The 20,286-nt window shown below is 40.8% G+C and overlaps 1 protein-coding gene across 6 annotated transcripts in view; it reads left to right on the top strand.

The window, feature by feature from the left end:
- The window catches only part of tgfbr2b (transforming growth factor beta receptor 2b), an 81,260-nt gene extending 61,454 nt beyond the window's left edge, over positions 1 to 19,806 (top strand). For 5 of the 6 annotated variants that reach the window (XM_072560681.1, XM_072560683.1, XM_072560682.1 and 2 more), the window contains 2 exons: positions 12,290 to 12,417; positions 15,957 to 19,806. In XM_072560681.1, the coding sequence (XP_072416782.1) occupies positions 12,290 to 12,417; positions 15,957 to 16,163 (335 nt within the window). In that variant the 3' untranslated portion in view covers positions 16,164 to 19,806. The remainder of the gene's footprint in view (positions 1 to 12,289; positions 12,418 to 15,956) is intronic. The other variant, XM_072560684.1, reaches the window with a different exon arrangement.
- The last annotated feature ends 480 nt before the right edge of the window (positions 19,807 to 20,286 follow it).

The following is a 20,286-nucleotide window of genomic DNA, read 5'->3' on the forward strand; positions in this document are numbered from 1 at the left end:
AATAAACCCTAGTTGGTTTACACTCCCCCACTTAACTTCATTCTTACACTGTAGCTATTATTGTAGTATCAATGCAGCCAGCACCAGTGCTTCTTAAGGAGTTGTGTCCAGAAATGCCCTCCAAGTTCTAGCAGTGGCCTAATCAATGGTCTGTGCAACTAAGACGTGATTTCTAGCCGCTTGTATTCTAGATTTCAGAATCTAAATTCTAGCATTTTATTAATGCTCTTGGCCCCCAGGTTTCCCTGGAGCTCCACTGTTTCCATTTTCACCATTTTGAAAGTACCCTGTTCTAACCAACTTGGGTCCAAAATGGATAGTTTCAAATTTCTCTCCACTGAAATTCTTGTGTCACAGTTTTGCCTCCTAATTCAACCTAGCAATATCTCTCATAAATTTTATGCTTCCTTCTACACTGCTTACAATAACACCTATTTTTATGTCATCAACAAATTTGGATCGGTGACCTGCTGTTATCTAAGTCGTCATTGAGAATTGCAGTGATTAACTGAGGCACCACACAGATCCTTGAAGATTGCCATGAGTCACAAACTGTCAATTAAAGTATCCTCAGTCAACTTACAAACCAGGTCAATGAATTGCCTCTTGTTCCATGTGTCAACTTTAGCTAACAAGCTCTTAATGAGGGACCTTATAAAATGCCTTCTGGAAGTTTATATAACTAACACCACTAGACTATTCTCTCAAATACTTCAGTCACTTGTCAAAGTGTTCAATCAGGTTTGTCAATTATGTGCTACAAGGTTTTGAATCCAAAGGTTCTTTGAACAGATGAATTTTTTTTAAGGAGTTCAGTCACTTTATCCTTAATTATGGACTCTAGTAACTTCCTGACAAGAAATGTTAAGCCATTTAGTCTAAACCTCCCCAATTCCCTCTTATCGACTTTTATAAAACATGAAGTGACATCAGCAATTTCCCAATCTCTAAGGGGGCCGCTCCCACTCGCACTTCTGAAAGATTGTAGATAGAATAGCTATAATGGTGAGTCTGACGTTAGTTGTAGGTAAGTTGTTGGAGAGGATTCCAAGAGATAGGATTTACCTGCGTTTGGAGAGGCAAGGACTGATTAGAGATAGTAAGCATGATTTTGAGCATGGGAAATCATTTCTCACAAACTTGTTTGAATCTTTTGTGAACAAGTAAAAGATAGATGAGGGCAAAGTGCTGGATGTTGACTGCATGGGCTTTACTAAAGCTTTTGACAAGGTTCCACTTGGTAAACTGGTTAGTAAAGTTAGATCACATGGGATTCAGAGAGAGCTTGCCAATTGGATGCAAAACTGATTTGACTGTAGGTGGTGGTGGTGGTGGAGGGTTGTTTTCAGACTGGAGGCCTATAATCAGTGGCAATCCACAGGGATTGGTGCTGGGTCCACTGATGTTAGTCATTTGCATATACTATTTGCGTGAGAATTTAGGATGCATGGTTAGTAAGTTTGCAGATGACACCAAAATTGACACCAAAACCATGAAGCAGGTTATCTAAGATTACAAAGGGATCTTGATCAATAGGGCTAATGAGATGAGGAGGAGTAGTAGATGGAGTTTCATTTGGATAAATGTGAGGTATTGCATTTTGGTAAAATAAACAAGGGCAGGACTTATATAATTAATGGTAGCGCCCTCTGTAGTGTTGTTGAACAGAGAAACACTGGTTCAGGTGCATATGTTTTTGAAAGTTGCATCACAGGTAAACAGGGAGGATAAGAAGACATTTAGCACACTTGCCTTCGTTGCTCAGACCATTGAGTTGACCACAGGAGTCGGGACATCATGTTGCAGTTGCTCAAAATGTTGATGAGGCCTCCTTTTGAATGCTGTGTTAAGTTCTGTAGCAGGGTAAACAAAGAGGATATTATTAAATTGGAGAGGGTTCAGAAAAGATTTCCAAAAACTGTTGCCGGAATTGGAGGGTTTCATATGGAGAGGCTGGATAGGTTAGGGCTTCTTTTTCACTGGAGCATAGGAGGTTGAAGTGAGACCTTTTATAGAAGTTTATAAAATCATGAAGGACATGGATATGGTGATTAACCAAGATCTTTTCCCTAGGGTAAGGAAGTTCAAAATTAGGGAGCAAAATTTTAAGGTGATAGGAAAAAGATTTAAAAGGGAACTGAGGGGTAATTTGTCTCACACACCAGTTAGTTCATATGTGGAATGAACTGCCAGAGGAAATGATAGATATAGATACAGTTACAACATTTTAATAGACGTTTGGACTAGAACATGAATAGGAAGGCTTTAGAGGGTTGCAAATGTAATTTGTAAAACTTGGTCTGCATGGACCAATTGGACCAAAGGATCTGTTTCTACGCTGTATGACTCTGATCCCATGACTCAATAACTATGCCCTATAAAATCCTAAAATGGAAACCATCTGGTTCTGGGTGTTTATCACTTATTAGTGCCATTATGTTCTTCATTGCTGATTTGTTATTTACAATAATTTTGTGTCCCTATCCAGACACTTTGGTTTCCTTGAGTTTTCTGACATGAGCTCTTCCTCGACTGTAAGTACTGAGGCAAAGTAATTCTCGGTACTTCCTTTAGTTTGCAATCGCAATATGAACCTTCTCCCTTTTTCAAGGGCCCCCACTGCTTCTTTCCACCCTCTTTTTTTTTCTCCCTCTAAGTAATGGCTAAAAACTAATTGATTTTGATATTCCTTTGCAAGTGCTGTTTTTGTGGCTCTTACTATCTGTTTTGTCACCTGTTTGCTGTCCTTATATCTTTCCAAGATCTGTGCTACTTATTGCATTTCAGTTTAGTTGCAGTTATTGTTGTTTTTGTCCAATTGAGTTCTTGTCCCTTAAGCATCCAAGTATCTCAAATTTGTCTTTGACTGTCTCCTACTGATATTTCATTGTTTATTTATGAACAGATTTTTCCAGTTTAATGTGGACAGTATCTATCACATCTCATTGAAGTCAGCCTTCACTAAATTTAAAATTCTAGTATTCTGATCTTCTCTATCAAACACAATGTTGAATTCATTCATTTAATTGTTTTTGCAGAAATGTTCACACATTATTAATGATTCACTAAATCCTTATTACTAAATCTTGCAGACTGCCTGTTTGTTGGTTTTAAAACAGTTGATTACAGAAAGGTAACCTGGACACTGAGGAAACGTGGTACCACATTTTGATATGTGTTGGTTCATTTGTTCCATTTTATTGTATATGTGAAAGCTAAAATTCCCCATTATTGCTACTCTGCCTTTGATAAAGACGTGTCTTTTCTCAGCATTTAAACTATCCGCCACTTCATAGCTGGTACCTTGCATACGAGACTCACTAAATCCTTGGAAGGAATTTTCCCCTCCCTGGAGGTGGCAAGCAGGGGAAATAATTGGGCTGGACGTGGGTGGGGGGTGGGGGAGAGCCTCCAAATGCCTCAATCTTGCGCCAATCAGAGGCAGTGGGGATCTTGGTGTAGGCTACAATAGTCAAACCCCACCCTTGCCTCGGATGCTCGGGCCCCCACTACTCATGATCTCCCACTCAAGACGAGAAGGAAAGAGAGACATCTTTCTGCTTTTGGATTCTCATGAGAGAAAGCCTTGACTGGTGGACCTTAAGACTAGTGACTCTCCTACAATTCCTAAACACCTCCAAGTCTTGCCTCTTGCACATCCTTGACTTTGATTGCTCCACCGCTGTGGTCACATCTTCAACTGCTTTGATCTTCAACTCTTGAGTTTCCGCTCCATATCTCTCTGCCCTTATGCTTCTTTTTAAAGCTCTCTCTTTAAAACCTGCCCCCTCATATGTTTTATTATTAACAATCCTGTAAAAACACCTGGCCGGCATTTTTACTGCATTAGCTAGAAGGTGTGGTCATTGTTTCCTCTCCTTTATTTGCTCACCAAAACTGTTGTGAGCCATTGAGGAAGCTGTACTGTTAACAAGAAACTTTGAACTATTCTTATCCATTCCTGTTATGACAGTCTTCTTAAAATAAAACTTGAAATGCAAGCTCCTTTTGTTGATACTGTTATAGTCTTCAGCAGCAAACTGGTAGTTTTAGCCTTGCATTAAAATTGGTATCTATAATATAGTCTAGATAGTTTTAATTAACTTGTTTGGATGTTTAGGACTCATCTCTTGAATAGGTGACACTTGAACTGAGCCTTCTGGCGCAGAGGTAGGGATACACATTTTCGTCTTATGTGGTTGATCTTTACTGAAATCAGTCTCTTTTCTACATCTGCTGTTAATGATTGTAGGCTGTGATGTCCAGTTTCTAAAATTTGGTAATGACTTTTTTTTTTCATTTCTTACAAATGGACAAGAAGGAAGATAAGTTCAAGATGTCTTCTGATTAACAATGGAATTGCTTGTAGTACCAATTGTCTTAGTGGGCTTCGAAACTCTACCCTGAAATAAAAGGTTTTTTAAAAAAGTGCTCTAAGTACTCAGTAGGTTGGGCAGCATCAATGAAGAAAACAAAAAGTTTAGTGGTTTGAGGCTGATGACCTTCCCTCAGAACTGAAAGAATTTAAACAAGTCCAGAGGGGAGAAGTATTTCACCTTTGTTCCTCCTGCCCCTTCCTCAACTTTACCTGCCTTTCTATTGATTAAAACCTGCTACAACGTTATCATTTTTCAGTTGACAAATAGGCTGAAACTCTAATTCCATTTATTTCACTTCAGACATTGCCTGACTTGCTTAATATTTCCAACATTTTCTGATCTTGTTCTAGATCTCCAGCATCTGCACTTTCATAGAACATAGAACATTATATGCCCTCGATGTTGTGCTGACCTGTGAAACCAGCCTGAAGCCCGTCTACCCTACACTATTCCATTTTCATCCATATGTCTATCCAATGACCATTTAAATGTCCTTAAAGTTGGTGAGTCTACTACTGTTGCAGGCATGCCCCTACTACTCTGAGTAACCACCTCTGGCATCTGTCCTATATCTATCACTCCTCAATTTAAAGCTATGTCCCCTCGTGCTAACCATCATCGTCCCAGGAAAAATGCTCTATTGTCCACCCTATCTAACCCTCTGATTATCTTATATGTCTCAAGTCACCTCAACAACCTTCTTTTCTCTAATGAAGACAGCCTCGAGCCTTCCTCGTAAGACCTTCCCTCCATACCAGGCAACATCCTAGTAAATCACCTCTGAACCTTTTCCAAAGCTTCCACATCCTTCCTATAATGTGGTGACCAGAACTGTACACAGTATTCCAAGTGCAGCCGCACCAGAGTTTTGTACAGCTGTAGCATGACCTTGTGACTCCGAAACTCGATTCCTCTGCTAATAAAAGCTAACACATTGTATGCCTTCTTAACAACCCTATCAACCTGGGTGGCAAATTTCAGGGATCTATGTACATGGACACCAAGATCTCTCTGCTCATCTACACTACCAAGAATCTTATCATTAGCCCAGTACTCTTTATTCCTGTTACTCCTTTCAAAGTGAATCACCTCCCACTTTTCCACATTAAACTCCATTCGCCACCTCTCTGCAGCTTATGTATGTCCCTGTGTAACCTGCAACGTCCTTCAGCAACAACTCTTCCGACCTTAGTGTCATCTACAAATTTACTAACCCATCCTTCTACACCCTCATCCAGGTCATTTATAAAAATGACAAACAGCAGTGGCCCCAAAACAGATCCTTGCAGTACACCACTAGTAACTGAACTCCAGGATGAACATTTCCCATCAACCACCACCCTCTGTCAACTTTCAGCTAGCCAATTTCTGATCCAAACAGCTAAATCACCCTTAATCCTTAGCCTCTGTATTTTGTGCAATAGCCTACCGTGGGGACCCTTATCAAATGCCTTTCTGAAATCCACATACACCACATCAACCGCTTTACCCTCATCCACCTGCATGGTTACCTTCTCAAAGTTTCTTCTCACCTTCGTACTTGTTATTGTAACTTCGTCCATCCTCTTCTGAGCATAGGTTTGAATCCAGCTCAAAAAGCACCAATTGGCCTGATCTATTCCTGTGGGCATTGGTGGCACCACATGTGTCAGTTTGTAGTGCTGGGAACTTGACACATATTTATATTGAGCTGCTGAATCAGCATAAGGGCTGTAGGTGTGGGAAATATATATGTCAATATTGAAATGTTAGGATATGCTGTATTGGAGTTAGATTTAATGTAAGTTGTTGAAATAGAGCGAGCAATGCATTTTTCCTGATTCGTCATGTACCAGACCCAGATAGGTGGTTGTTGAGGATGTAAAATCTGTTAGAACATAGAACATAGAAAAATACAGCGCAGTACAGGCCCTTCAGCCTTCGATGTTGCGCCGACCGAAGCCTACCTAACCTACACTAGCCCAATAACCTCCATATGCTTGTCCAATGCCCGCTTAAATGACCATAAAGAGGGAGAGTCCACCACTGCTACTGACAGGGCATTCCATGAACTCACAACCCGCTGAGTAAAAAATCTACCCCTAACATCTGTCCTATACCTACCACCCCTTAATTTAAAGCTGTGTCCCCTAGTAACAGCTGACTCCATACGCGGAAAAAAGTTCTCACTGTTAACCCTATCTAAACCCCTAATCATCTTGTACACCTCTATCAAATCTCCCCTAAATCTTCTTTTCTCCAATGAGAAAAGTCCCAATTGCCTCAGCCTTTCCTCATACAGTACTGTTTTCAGTACTGTACTGATCTTTACTCCAATAAGTGCAAAACTGAAACATATAAGGCAATTTAAAACCAGGATTTTTCACCTGCTGGTGGAATACTGTAGCGGTGTGACAGGCTATGTTCTCCTTCATGCAATAAACCACGGGAAGACCAACAGATAGTGATAGACTGGTTGAGAGACAACCAAACCACTGCTGAAATGTTGAATGTTAAAGCAGTCTCAAGGTGATGAAAGTCCTGCTGCTTCCTGTTCCTCTGTTCCTGTCATGTGATCCAGTCATAAGTTTGTCCTCTACAGTTTTTGTGAGAGACTGCTGATTCTTTGACATCTTTACTGAAATTAAGACGAGAGAACACTTACAATGGACATTGTGGAGGCAATGAAAACGTTCATGACTTAGTATCATAGAGTTATCGAGGTGTACAGCACAGAAACAGACCCTTTGGTCTAACTCGTCCATACTGACCAGATATCCCAACCTAATCTAGTCCCATTTGCCAGCCCTTGGCCCATATTCTCTAACCCCTTTCTATTCATATACCCATCCAGATTCCTTTCAAATGTTGTAATTGTACCAGCCTCTACTACTACCTCTGGCAGCTCATTCCATGCATTCACCACCCTCTGCATGAAAAAGTTGCCACTTTGGTCCCTTTTAAATTTTTCCCCTCTCACCTAAACCTATGCCCTTTAGCTCTGGACTCCCCCACCCCAGGGAAAAGACCTTGTCTATTTACCCTATTTAATCTATTCTGAACCCTTTCAAGTTTCAGCTGCAAGAGTTGTGCAATCCAGTCAATTAATGAGCAATCCACAAAGACCAGATCATTTTTATTTCTAATTTTAAAAATTAAAATGTTACCAAGTAAACCATGGGGTAAAGAAGTCTCTCCAATGTCCAAGAAATATCATCTGACCATGAGACAACAAAGACTTTGTACAATTAACATGGTAAAAGATCCCAAGGCGCTCTACTATAGTGCAACAGGGAAAAATAGAAGAAAAAATAGACTCTAAGCCAAAAAAAAAGAGGAAACATTGACATATGTGACAAAAAGCTTGGTGGAAGAAGTAGGTTTTGACCAGTATTTTCAAGGAGGAGAGAGAGAGAGAGTTCTGAAGCTTCTAGCCAAAGGCATTGCCTACTCCCTTTGCTCGATTACTGTTTGCTATGACCTGGAATTCAAAGTTGGAGAAACCCAGGTTCTCAAAGGTCTTGGGGAGCCAGTGAATATGGGAGAGGAGCAAGGCCATCAAGTGATGTGAGTAAAAGGATGAGATTTTCAAATCAAGCTGTTGGGAGACACTAATCAGGCTTGCAGAGGGCTGGGTGGCTGAGCAGTACCTTGTGTGGATTAGAATCTAGACAGCAGAGGTTTGAAGAGTATCACATGCTGCATTATAGGATGCTTAAACAAGACCTTTTGGGAGCTGCAACTGCTGCACTCAATAACTGTCCAGCTAAACACCTTGCTTCCAATTGGGGCTGGATACCTGCACCTCTTGTGCTAGGGCAGTTCAGATAACTTCATTCGCTCACTAGTTAAGCTAATGTTATTGGAACAGGCAACTTGTGTACTACTATTCCAGAAAAGTATCTATAAATCTTTGTCCAACAGCGTCACCATCTTCGTCATGTCACCAAGAGAAGCCAGGTAGAACAAAACTGATAGCTGGTCTTCCAAGTTGTGACTTAATTTAGCTGTTTAGAATATTCCTAAAACCATGGTAGGATAATCTGCCCCTTACGGATTGCTGCCAAAAACATTTAAAACATTTAAAATCTACTCCTTGTGAAGCTTGCTATCTGTCCACTCTAAAGCAGATGTCCTCCAGATGCAGGAGCTCTGCAACCCAATCAGTTTATCACTGATGAGCAAGCCAGCAGAAAAATAGGCAGAACTTCACTTGCTCAGTCATTTGGCTTAGTATCATGATGTAGAAATAAAAACCTGAAGTTCAGGGATAAAAGAACTGCAGGCTTAGTTTTGAGTGGGAGACAAGGCAGCTTTTAGTGAGTGGAGAGGGTGGACTTTTTCCCACAGAAATAGAGAGAGCTTTGAGCTTCACATGTTGAGGTGGAGTTGTAACCTGCAGGTTTTAGTACAGGTCAATGCACATGGTTTGATTTATCAACCCAATTGGACATGGTAAGTCACCACTTTTTTTTTATTACATTCTGTTAACTCATCCATTGTCAGCCAAGCTTCTGTACCTCTGGAATATTTTGAGGACTCAACCAATACTGAAGGTGTGTGATTTTGTTGTTTTTGCTCCAACTGTTTTAGCAAGTGCCTAGGAACCCTCCAACCACAAGGGATGAATGCAGATTTCTCCAGCTTCCTCATTTCCCCTCTTTCCCACCCAAACCACACACCCCCACCTTATCTCAGTCCCAACCCTCTGACTCCGCACCGCCTTCTTGACCTGCAATCTTCTTCCCGACCTCTCCGCCCCCACCCCCTGTCTGGCCTATCACCCTCACCTTAACCTCCTTCCACCTATCGCATTCCCAACGCCCCTCCCCCAAGTCCCTTCTCCCTACCTTTTATCTTAACCTGTGCCACCGTGCCTGGGCGGCACGGTGGCACAGTGGTTAGCACTGCTGCCTCACAGCGCCTGAGACCCGGGTTCAATTCCCGCCTCAGGCGACTGACTGTGTGGAGTTTGCACGTTCTCCCCGTGTCTGCGTGGGTTTCCTCCGGGTGCTCCGGTTTCCTCCCACAGTCCAAAGATGTGCAGGTCAGGTGAATTGGCCATGCTAAATTGCCCATAGTTTAGGTAAGGGGTCGATGTAGATGTATGGGTGGGTTACGCTTCGGCGGGGCGGTGTGGACTTGTTGGGCCGAAGGGCCTGTTTCCACACTGTAAGTAATCTAATCTAATCTAAAGTAATCTAATCTAATCTAATCTAAAAACCTGCTTGGCATACCTTCCTCAATCCTGAAGAAGGGCTTATGCCCAAAACGTCGATTATTCTGCTCCTTGGATGCTGCCTGACCTGCGCTTTTCCAGCAACACATTTTTCAGCTCTGATCTCCAGTATCTGCAGTCCTCACTTTCTCCCTGTTTTAGCAAGTGCCAAGAGACCAGCTCAAAACTGAGCTACGCACATCAAGCTATCACTGACTAATACAGTGGACGGGCGACTCTGAATGGGAACCCTGTGTTCCATATCCACCCACTCTCTCATCTGCTGTGAAATGGATGAATAATGAAAGGATAACATGCTAATAAAATTCTGGAGTTTCAGAAGTACAAATTCTTGGCAACTGCCTCCCCGGAGGAACTGAGTTACGTAACTTGTTGGTGCTCCGTCCCAGTTGTGAGAATTTGGTTACAATTCAACCCCAACTAATGACATATGTTTCTTGCTTCCTGTAATTACAAATCGACAACTAAAATAGCTGATAAAACAGCACAAGCTTGGGATAAATTGACTGCCAGCCTCTAAACATGGCCCAGAATTAAATGTATACTTACAAAGAAGATATCTGCAGGGCTATAGGGGAGAAATAAGGGGTAGTGTGCCTAATGGAATAGCTCTTCCAGACAGCAGGCATAGCCATGATGGGCCAAATGGCTTTGTTTTATGCTAAATGATTCTGTGGAAGAAATCAAAGTTAAAGTATTCACTGAGACCAGACTTGAGATATTATTATGGTTGGATAGAGGAGCATCATGGGACCAGTTAGTTGGATAGGTGACTGACATGAACTTTAGAATAAAATCAACAGTGCAAATCATCTTGTTGTAGCTGAGGTGGACTTTGATTCTGCCTCCTCTCACTGCTCTGTAAATAAAATCCTATCAAAAGCTTCTGCTTGACTGCATACAGAACTCCAAAGGGTCTAATGTTGCCCTGTTTTAGCTCTCACATGCATCACAAAAGCTGCAACTGATAGCTGTCCAAGCTGAGTAAGAGGTTATGGAACAACAGCAATGTGACTGAACACCAAACTGCGAGGCTACATTCTCCAGTGTATTCCTGAACAGTCATGAGACTTAGACAACATGCAGTAGGCAGGAGAAAAGGCCGAACAGTTTCCACCAACAATCTCTTATTCTTGACATTCCTTAGCAGGACAGGGCACCAACTCTGAGGTTGCAAAGTGCGCTGATTCATTACTAAGGCAATAAGAACTGTGCTGACTTAGCCATGTTCTTTGGATAGACAACCTTCAGGACATATATACTTCTGCTGCAGGGGCAACCCCTGCAAATAAACCATGGAGATGGTGGATATTGACACTGCCGACTGAGACTTCTGGGAGAGGGGCACTGTCACGTGCTGGCTGACTGTTTGGAAGGGTATTGGAAATGCTTAGCCAACCAAGAGCAAAGCTCAGAAAACCATGACCTACACCTTCTTGGTCCAATGTCTGCCACTTAGACTGTCATGCCAGACTAGGGAATCTACAATTCACCACATGATGTTTGACACAAGTTGACCTAGCCATCATGGCACAAGCCAATATCTTACTGGACAGAAGGCTGCCATTAGTAAGCAGTAGTTCAGTGAGCATTAATTTGTTGAGAATGCAACAGAGAGAAAATAAAGAGGAGGAGCTACTTCCCATGGATGTATTCCATGCCAGGGCTGATGGTCACAAATAGAATGCTTTCCAATTTCCAGTTTTGACACCCTGCTGTTAGTAAGGCCAAGTATTAACCTTTTAGAGTTCTTGGTACTTAGCCATTCTAACACTGACAGCAGCTTCACAGATAAATTTCTATTGCATTTTACCTCCTCCCCCTTCCCTCTTTCCCCCACCCCCCTCCCCCCCCAACCTGGTCCTAAACTGTGTAGAGCCTCAAGGATATTTCTGTTTCTCCTGTTATCCAATCTTGTACATGTGTTGAATGTGACTGCCAAGATACCAAGAGTTATTTTTTTCAAAACCACGTAAACATTTCCAATTTATTCATTTGGGATATCAGTATCGCAGAAACTGGGTATAGATTTGGCAGTATATACTGGAAGCTTTTGCAGCATGGTCAAATTTGCCTGAGTCTTTTTTTATTTCTTTGGTTGGAAATTGTGGAAAGATTTTAAACCGCTCCTTTAAAGTTGTGGAAGAGTTGTAAACATGGAGCAAGAATTTTCATTTAATCAGTTGCAATGATATCATAAACTTTGTGGGATGTTTTAATGTGAGCAGAATTTTTATTGCAATTGGAAATTGTTTTATAAAGAAAACATTTATAAAGTTACATAAATGATTGCAATTACCACTGGGGAAACTATTTCAACAAGACATCTGTGTTTAACCAAACCATGATTCAATGAGCCTCATTTCAACTGTTGGCCTGGAAATTTCAGAGTGTTAGGAACAAGAGTCAGCCATCTTTGTCATTCAATGAGACTGTGACGTTAATTTCCTGCCTTTTGCTCCATATTCAATGTTATTACCCAACGGAAATTGATCGATCTCCGACCAAAAAGCTCCAATTGTTCGCAGTCCGATGCTTAACGGTTTGCAGGAGAGAGATTTCCAAATTGTCACCACTCGTTTTTTTTTCCTGATTCTGTTGCTTAATGGCCTAGCCTTAATTTTTGAGTCATGCGCTCCTCTTGTTGAAAAAATTTTTTGCCCTAACTTATTGTTGAAATTTTTCTCCGTAGAAGTGAAAGACTATGAACCTGCCTTTGGTTCCAAGGTTCGTGAGCATCCCTGTGTAGAAAGTATGAAGGATGTTGTCCTGCGAGATCGGGGAAGACCGGAGATTCCCAACAGCTGGCTTAATCACCAGGTACTTTAACCATTATTGCTATCCGTAAATAACGTTATACCATTCAGCAGCTGGTCTTCGCTTTATATTTTTGACAATGGGAAAATGCAACTGTTGCTATGATCCTGGACCAGATCATCAAATTATTGTATCCTCTGACTAGAGGCCAGTAGCTTTTTTATTAAATAGACAAAGAATACATTCCCAGGAACTTATTAATAAGATAAACCACAAGACTCCATGGCTTTGAATGGACAATAGACTTTACAGCACTGTATGTAATATATTCTACACTTTATAATCTAACATTCAGCATTAACATGAGAAAATAGAGGTAAGAGGCAAACTGTGATTGAATACCCAACTATGCAACATCAAAGAGAGACACCAAGACAAACCCAACAGTGTTCCCCCAAATGTTAGAGATAAAATAACTGCAGATGTTGGAGTCCAAAGTAAACAAGCAGGAGGCTGGAAGAACACAGCAAGCCAGGCAGCATCAGGAGGTGAAGAAGTCAACATTTTGGGTGTGACCCTTCCTCCTCCTCCTTGAATCCTGAAGAACAGAACTTTAGCTCTGTTTCTCTCATCACAGATGCTGCTGGTCTTGCTGCGTTTTTCCTGTGTTTTCTGGTTTTATTCCAGTATTGCTCTTGCTTTTTTTTTAAACAAATGCTAATCTTTCTTTGGTGAACCAAGTGAATCTAACTTGTGGACTTTTCAATGCCCAGTCTCCGTTTCACTTGAAGTATCAATTGCTTGTAGACTTCTTCCCAGTCTTTTCAAATTTCTACAAATTTTCTGAGCTCTAACATTTAGGTGGACCTATTGAATGGAAGGAATTGCCCAGAGTCCTAAATAGAGTAACCCAATGCTTTTGGGACTTGTTCCTGAGCCTGAATATACAGCTAATGCCCTTCTCAGCATTATTGATTTAAGACCAACACCTTCCCTGAGGAGCCTATTCCCAGTTCTTTCTCTCGAATTGACTTTGACCCTTGAACTGTTTTGACTGATGTTGTGAGGTTCACAATACAAGCCCCATCTCTTTATCTACATTGATCAGATTGTAACCAACAGCAGTGGAACTTGATATTGGAACACCAAGTTTGCTGAAGATTACAGTATTTATTTAGCTTTCTGGCTCACACAGGACAAATGGATAGAACAAAAGAAAGATTTCATCACATTACCCAGTAAATAATGAGCCAGCATTTCCCCCTCATCAGCCTTGGTACTGACACTAGGCATATTTTTGTAATAATAGCACCTGGCAATTGCAAAGTGCAACAGGAAAGTAGGCAGCCCCAGTAGGCCATTCAACATCTTCTGCTTCAGTTCAGTGATTGAATTTTTGTGAGCACTTTTCGTGGATTCCAGGGACATATTCATCCATTGCCCTGTGCATTTTGAGTCTTGATCATCTAAAGTCTAGTTTCATGGTGTCTTTCCCATTCTCCATACCTTCCAAGGTGCCTCTTAGCCAACAGAGTACTTTTTGAAGTGCAGTCATTATTGTAACACACCATGTAGTAGCCCATTTGTGTAGTCCTGGTGGGCAGTTTATAGATTAGTGGCAGGAAATAGAATATTCTAACAGTTTCCCAACAGTTGGCCATTCTGGTGGGAGGGGGATGGCTTTTTTTTCTCTGTATTACAGTGAGAAGAAATCCTGGATGCCTACAGCATCCATTACAGTGCTTTTTCATATGGGCAATAAACTCAATCTGCTCCAAGAGATGTGTCTGCAAAGGTACAGTATTACTAGAGAGCAGCTGAGAATCCCTTTTGAATATAGAACAGTACAGTACAGGCCCACGATGTTGTGCCGAGTATTTATCTTAATCTAAGATCAACCGCACTTGGAATATTATGTTCAGTTCTAGTCACCTCATTATAGGAAGGATATAGATGCCCTCAACACACCCCTCAATTGACTGCCATCCATATGCTTTTCTAGTCATTGTTTAAATGCCCCTAATGTCTCTGACTCTGCTACCATCACTGGCAGTGAATTCCATGCACCCACCACTCTGTGTAAAGAATCTACCTCTGAAATCTCCCCTATACCTTCCTTCAATCACCTTAAAATTATGACCCCTCATGACAGCCATTTCTGCTCTGGGGAAAAGTCTCTGGCTCTCTACTCTATCTATGCCTCTAATTACCTTGTACATCTCTTATCAAGTCACCTCTCTTCCTTCTTATCTCTATTCTGAAAAGCCTGAGCTCATTCAACTTCTCTTCATAAGACAAGTCCTCCAATCCAGGCAGCATCCTGGTAAATCTCCTCTGCTCCCTCTCGAAAGCATCTATATCCTTCCTACAATGAGGTGACTAGAACTGAACATAATATTCCAAGTGCGGTCTAACCAGGGTTTTTTATAGAGCTTTTGCAAAACCTCGAAGCTCTTAAACTCAATCCGCCTATTAATGAAAGCCAAAACACCATACACCTTCTTAACAACCCTGTCAACTTGGGTGACAACTTTCAGGGATTTATGGATGTGGACCCAAGATCCCTCCATTCCTCCACACTGCCAAGAATCCTGCCTTTAACCCTGTATTCACCATTCAAATTTAACCTTCCAAAATGAATCACTTCACATTTATCCAGGTTGAACTCCATCTGCCAATTCTCAGCTCTGCATCCTCTCAATGTCTTGTTGTAGCCTACAACATCCCTTTACACTATCTGCAACACCTTTGTGTCATCAGCAAACCTACTAACACACCCTTCCACTTCTTCATCCAAGTCATTTATTAAAGCTACAAAAAACAGAGGCCCAATAACAAATCCCTGCGGGACACCACTGGTCACCAAACTCCAGGCGGAATACTTTCCATCCACTATCACTCGCTGTCTTCTTTCAGCCAACCAGTTGTGCATCCAGACAGCCAATTTTCCCTCTATTCCACACCTCCTTAATTTCTGAATGAGCCTACCATGGGGAGCCTTATCAAATGCCTTACTGAAATCCATATACACCACATCCACTGCTCAACCTTCGTCAATTTGTCTCATCACATCCTAAAAGAACTCGAGGCTTGTGAGGCATGACCTGCCCCTCACAAAGACATGCTTTCTTTGAACAGTTTTTTTGAACTAGTCAAAAATCCTATCTCTCAAAATCCCTTCCAGTACTTTGCTTACCACAGACGTAAGACTGACTGGTCTGTAATTCTCAGGGACTTCCCTATTCCCTTTCCTGAACAGAGGAACAACATTCGCCTCCCTCCAATCATCCGGTACTACTCCTGTGGAGAGCGAGGGTGCAAAGATCAGCCCTAGTGGCCCAGCAATCTCATTCCTCGCTTTTTGTAGTAACCTTAGATATATCTGGTCTGACCCTGGGGACTTATCCAGCTTGATGCTTCCCTGAATTTCCAGCACATCCACTTATCATTCCATATGACTGCCACTTGCAATCATATGAAGACATAGCTGTTTATTTTCAGCGCATGCCATTTTTTTTGAATGTCCGAGGCCTTTTTTTGGAGCCTGTGTATATTTAGCCAAAATTCATGTAAACATTGCCATTTGTCCCTCTCTCTTCCAGCTTATACAGCAGTTATGTGAAATCATTGTGGAATGCTGGGATCACGATCCAGAAGCACGGCTCACCGCACAGTGTGTAGTGGAACGCTTCAATGATCTGGAGCAGATGGACAAGCTCTCTGGTCGGAGCTGCTCTGAGGAGAAAATTTCAGAAGAATGCTCTGTCAGTGAGACCAAACAGAATCTGAGTGCAGTCACTGTGGTGTAAAGGATAGCCAGTGGACAAAAAAGAACAAAGAGGGAAGAGCCTGTGGTCAGTTGGGGGCTGTTTGATGGAACATTCACTTCACCCCCTCAAAAGGAACTCTCGTGTTACTTCACAAAAGGCGGACCATTCTTCATGAAAAGAGTGAAATTCTAGGAATTGAAAAGAAGGCTGAGGTATCTTGTCATAGGATTGCAAAATTCTGACCAGCAACTTCTCAGGAAACCAAAGATTCCATCATGTAATGCTTATCCTTGCACTTTATTGCTGTAGAAGTGTATACCTCGAGGAATTTTCAATGCTTCTCTTCCATATTCAGAGAATGGTATTCACATGGATAAATGTACCTCTTTTTCATGACATTAGGGAATGGTATACAGTGACAAGCCGCTTAGAAATCCAACATTTGCCCCCCCTTTTTCTCCCCCACACCCCAAATTTGTTTTTTCATTAATTTATTCACTTGTTCAGTATAATATAGGAACAAATTCACCTTGCATCCCCTTAAGAACATTGTTCTGCCACTGTGAGCTAAGAACAAAACATTGTGGGCTACTGTAAAGTGTGAAAGTGAACAATTGCACAGTTCCAGTATCAAGTATAGATCAAAGCTTAAGGAGCCTAGTCCAGGTCCAGCATGTCAAAGAGAGATATCAAGTGTTTAAGTGAATGGACACCAATGGTGAAACTTTACTAATGTGAAGTTAACCCAAATCTATTCATTTAGATTGAAAAGTGGGTTCAGTTGATTCTCTGGCCTGATAGTGGACAAGGGATAATTGATTTACGGAAGTGACACGAGAATTATCATTCACATGACCATAGTGACGACAGAAATGCAATGGGCGACCTGTGGCTCCCACACCTTGACACATTTAGTCAATCAGACAGAGCTAAGGAAGTAAATGTTAGGCTTTAACACTTTGTCTGAAATACACATCATTTTTATCCTGCCCAACAAAATTCACCAGTACTCTGACTAGAGTCATAGAGATGTACAGCTTGGAAACAGACCCTTCAGTCCAACCCGTCCATGCTGACCAGATATCCCAACCCAACCTAGTCCCACCTACCAGCATCCGGCCCATATCCCTCAAACCCTTCCTAGTTTACTTTGATTCAATGCAGTTGTGTTCTGGGTCATTCAAGGGCAATTACGCATCAATCACACTAGTGTGTAATTGGAGCGATGTATGGGACCAGAACAGATAAGGATGACAGATCTTCTTTCTTTAAAGGACATTTAGATGCATATACACGACAATCTGACAGCTTCCCTTTTAGTGCCCAATTCACCCCAGCTTTATAGGTGGTTCACAGGTGAAATAGTAATGGGAGAGTCAGAGCTACTGCAGGTAGCATGGAGCTACATCAGAGCATTCATTGGGTGTGGTGAGGAGAAGTTAGCCTTGTGCTGGTGCAGATGAAAAGGCTAATAATTGCGCTTACTATCGTATACTCTGATATGCACAGGCTTTGTTATTTATGTCTGATCTGGTGAGGACTCTATTGTCTGCCCAGCACAGTAATCTCACAGCATTTTGAACTTACGGTGTGGGATGAGAATCTGAGGAAAGTTTGCATGAGTTTGTCATATTAACTATAATCTTTTCAACACTGCAGACACTTCCTCAGCTAGTATAAAAATAACTGTTGCATGGCCCATGTCTCACATTTAGTTCTGTGGAACTAAGCAATGGAATCCACCCATGAAAGTGAGAGATGAGCATCTAGAACCAGGATTGGAGTGTTTGGTAAAACTTGTAATTTATATGTTGAGAAGCCTCAAAGTCAAATCCCTAAAGGGTGTTTGAAATGAGTAAGCTGCCTCGACTACTAATGCAGGAGTTTCAAGGAAGGATTACAATTTCTCCAAAGGTAAGGTGGTGTCATTTTTTTCAAAACCAAATAGCTTGAATGGCAGCTTGGCCCACCCCACAAATTAACCATCCTCTGCAGTTTCTCCTCAATCAGTAACTGGCACATCAGGGACATTGTTGAAGTACAGGGGAAAATGCTACGTCACTTTTTAAAGCAAATCAACAATAGGAATGACATTCTCAAATCTTACCACATGGTGGCAAAAAATACATTGTATATGAGGGTTAGGAATGAAACAAAGGCTGGAAGGTTTAAATTTTGAGGACAGGTTATGTAGACTAGGCTGATATTCACATGAATATAGATAATTTGGTGAATAAACTTGAGATGTTTAGAGTGATTAAAAGATTTGAGTGGGGAGATAGAGAGAAACTATTTCCTCTGGCTAGTGGTTCTCAAACAAGCGGCCATAAGATGAAAATTATAGCGAAGTCATTCAGGAAGCACGTCTTCACACAAATGGTAGTAGAAATCAGAAATTGTGTTTACTTTTCAAAAGCTAACAAAAATTTAAAATTCACAGCCTCGAAAAGATAGGAAAACCGAATGATGAATCAGGATTGCGCAGCTGAAAATACCTACTTCTTTGTTCCAGGGATCCAAAGGAATTTGGTGGGATATGGTTGCCCAACCCATTGTCCAGGGAATTGTGCATCCTATTAACATGCAAATGTTGCTTGGAACTGAAATAGTATATTGAGAGTTCTTCACAGCAGACTGTGATTATTTTGTAAAAGATTGCAAAATGTAAGCTGCACACGCATAAAACTGACTATATAAACTGGCTCTCATATATTGGTTTTGCAGGGCTTGGAGATTAATCATGGTTCAGGACTAAGCTGCTTGAATGTATTTTTATGAAATTGTGAATATATGTAATCATTTTTATATCTCTTTGTAAATGCTGGAGTGCTCAACTTATATTAGGTGCCTACATTATTGTTTTAATACAAATGATTGACATTTATGCTAAAGTGGTGAGGTGATATTTTTCATAGGATTAATGTGTCTGACAGTTTTTTTCAAAAGCTTTTATATTGAGATGATAAAGGGACTTCCAGGCAATCTCAGGACAAGTCATTGGTGACCTGTCACTGGTGGCACACTCTCCATTCATTACCTAACATACTGTACAATGTTTTAAAAGCCTAAAGTTGTCTAAATAGGTTGCTGCACCAGTTTTCATTGGTACCAGTCTAATCCTTAACAATCCAATCACCCCATAAAGAATGGGGTGAACAAATATGCACAATCATTTTTAATTGTTTTTCTTGCAGAATGTGTGCGTTGACAATTACTTTGACCAAGCAACTTCATTAATCTAACAAACATCTGTATTTTTCTACTTTTGAGCCTCAGGTGCACAGGCTGGTATAAAATTCATTACCAAATAACTTGGTCCCATCAGTTTTGGGCAATCCAACAAAAGGTAGAAATAAGGTAATTCTCAAATAGGAATTCTGTTGGGAATCAAATCCCATTTTGTTGCATTTATTTACAAAGAAAACCTCCCATGGTGTTTGGATGTTGTAATGAATACAAGCCATTATACAATGAATTGTTACAAACTCAAAGACTTGGGACTTCAGACTATTACATAGGAATGAATGTAAATTGGTGCACAGCAGGGAAATATAAATCTTTATCTGAATGATTAACAAATGTATTTTACTCTGTTTAAAGCAATATCCAATCTTATATGTACGTGTGTAATGCACACACATATATAAATAATTATCTTTGCAATGTAAAGAGTATTGTATATATTAAAAAGAAATTATTACACATTATTTGCATCTCGTTGTATAAATAAAGAGTTCTAAATTCCTTTTCGTCAAGTACTTTTCAATTTCTAATGTTACTTATCATCACCGGAGAAACAATTAATATTTATTCTTGCCAATTGCATGTATTTTTTTTTAAAGCATTGGAATGCAATATTTGTAAGTTTTTAGATGTGGTGTGATAAGTATAACATCATTAGAATTAACTTTGGCTCTTTGGATTCATGGTTTGCAAAGCTCTTAAGCGTAGGGATCTTTTAAATTTGGCCATTAGATGAAGGTGATTTTTATAATTAACCAACAGTAGCATTATTGAATTATGCAACTATCATGACAGTAGAAAATGAATTAGATGAGCCTTGGTCTCTCTTTTGATCTAGCTCCTCCTAGACTGATATTCAGCCCCTGCTCTGACTGGGGACAGTGGACTGGCTATTACATGTCCCCATCAGGTGAGCCTT

This window comes from Chiloscyllium punctatum, chromosome 41 (genome assembly GCF_047496795.1).
Source record: "Chiloscyllium punctatum isolate Juve2018m chromosome 41, sChiPun1.3, whole genome shotgun sequence".
NCBI classification, from domain to species: Eukaryota; Metazoa; Chordata; class Chondrichthyes; order Orectolobiformes; family Hemiscylliidae; genus Chiloscyllium; species Chiloscyllium punctatum.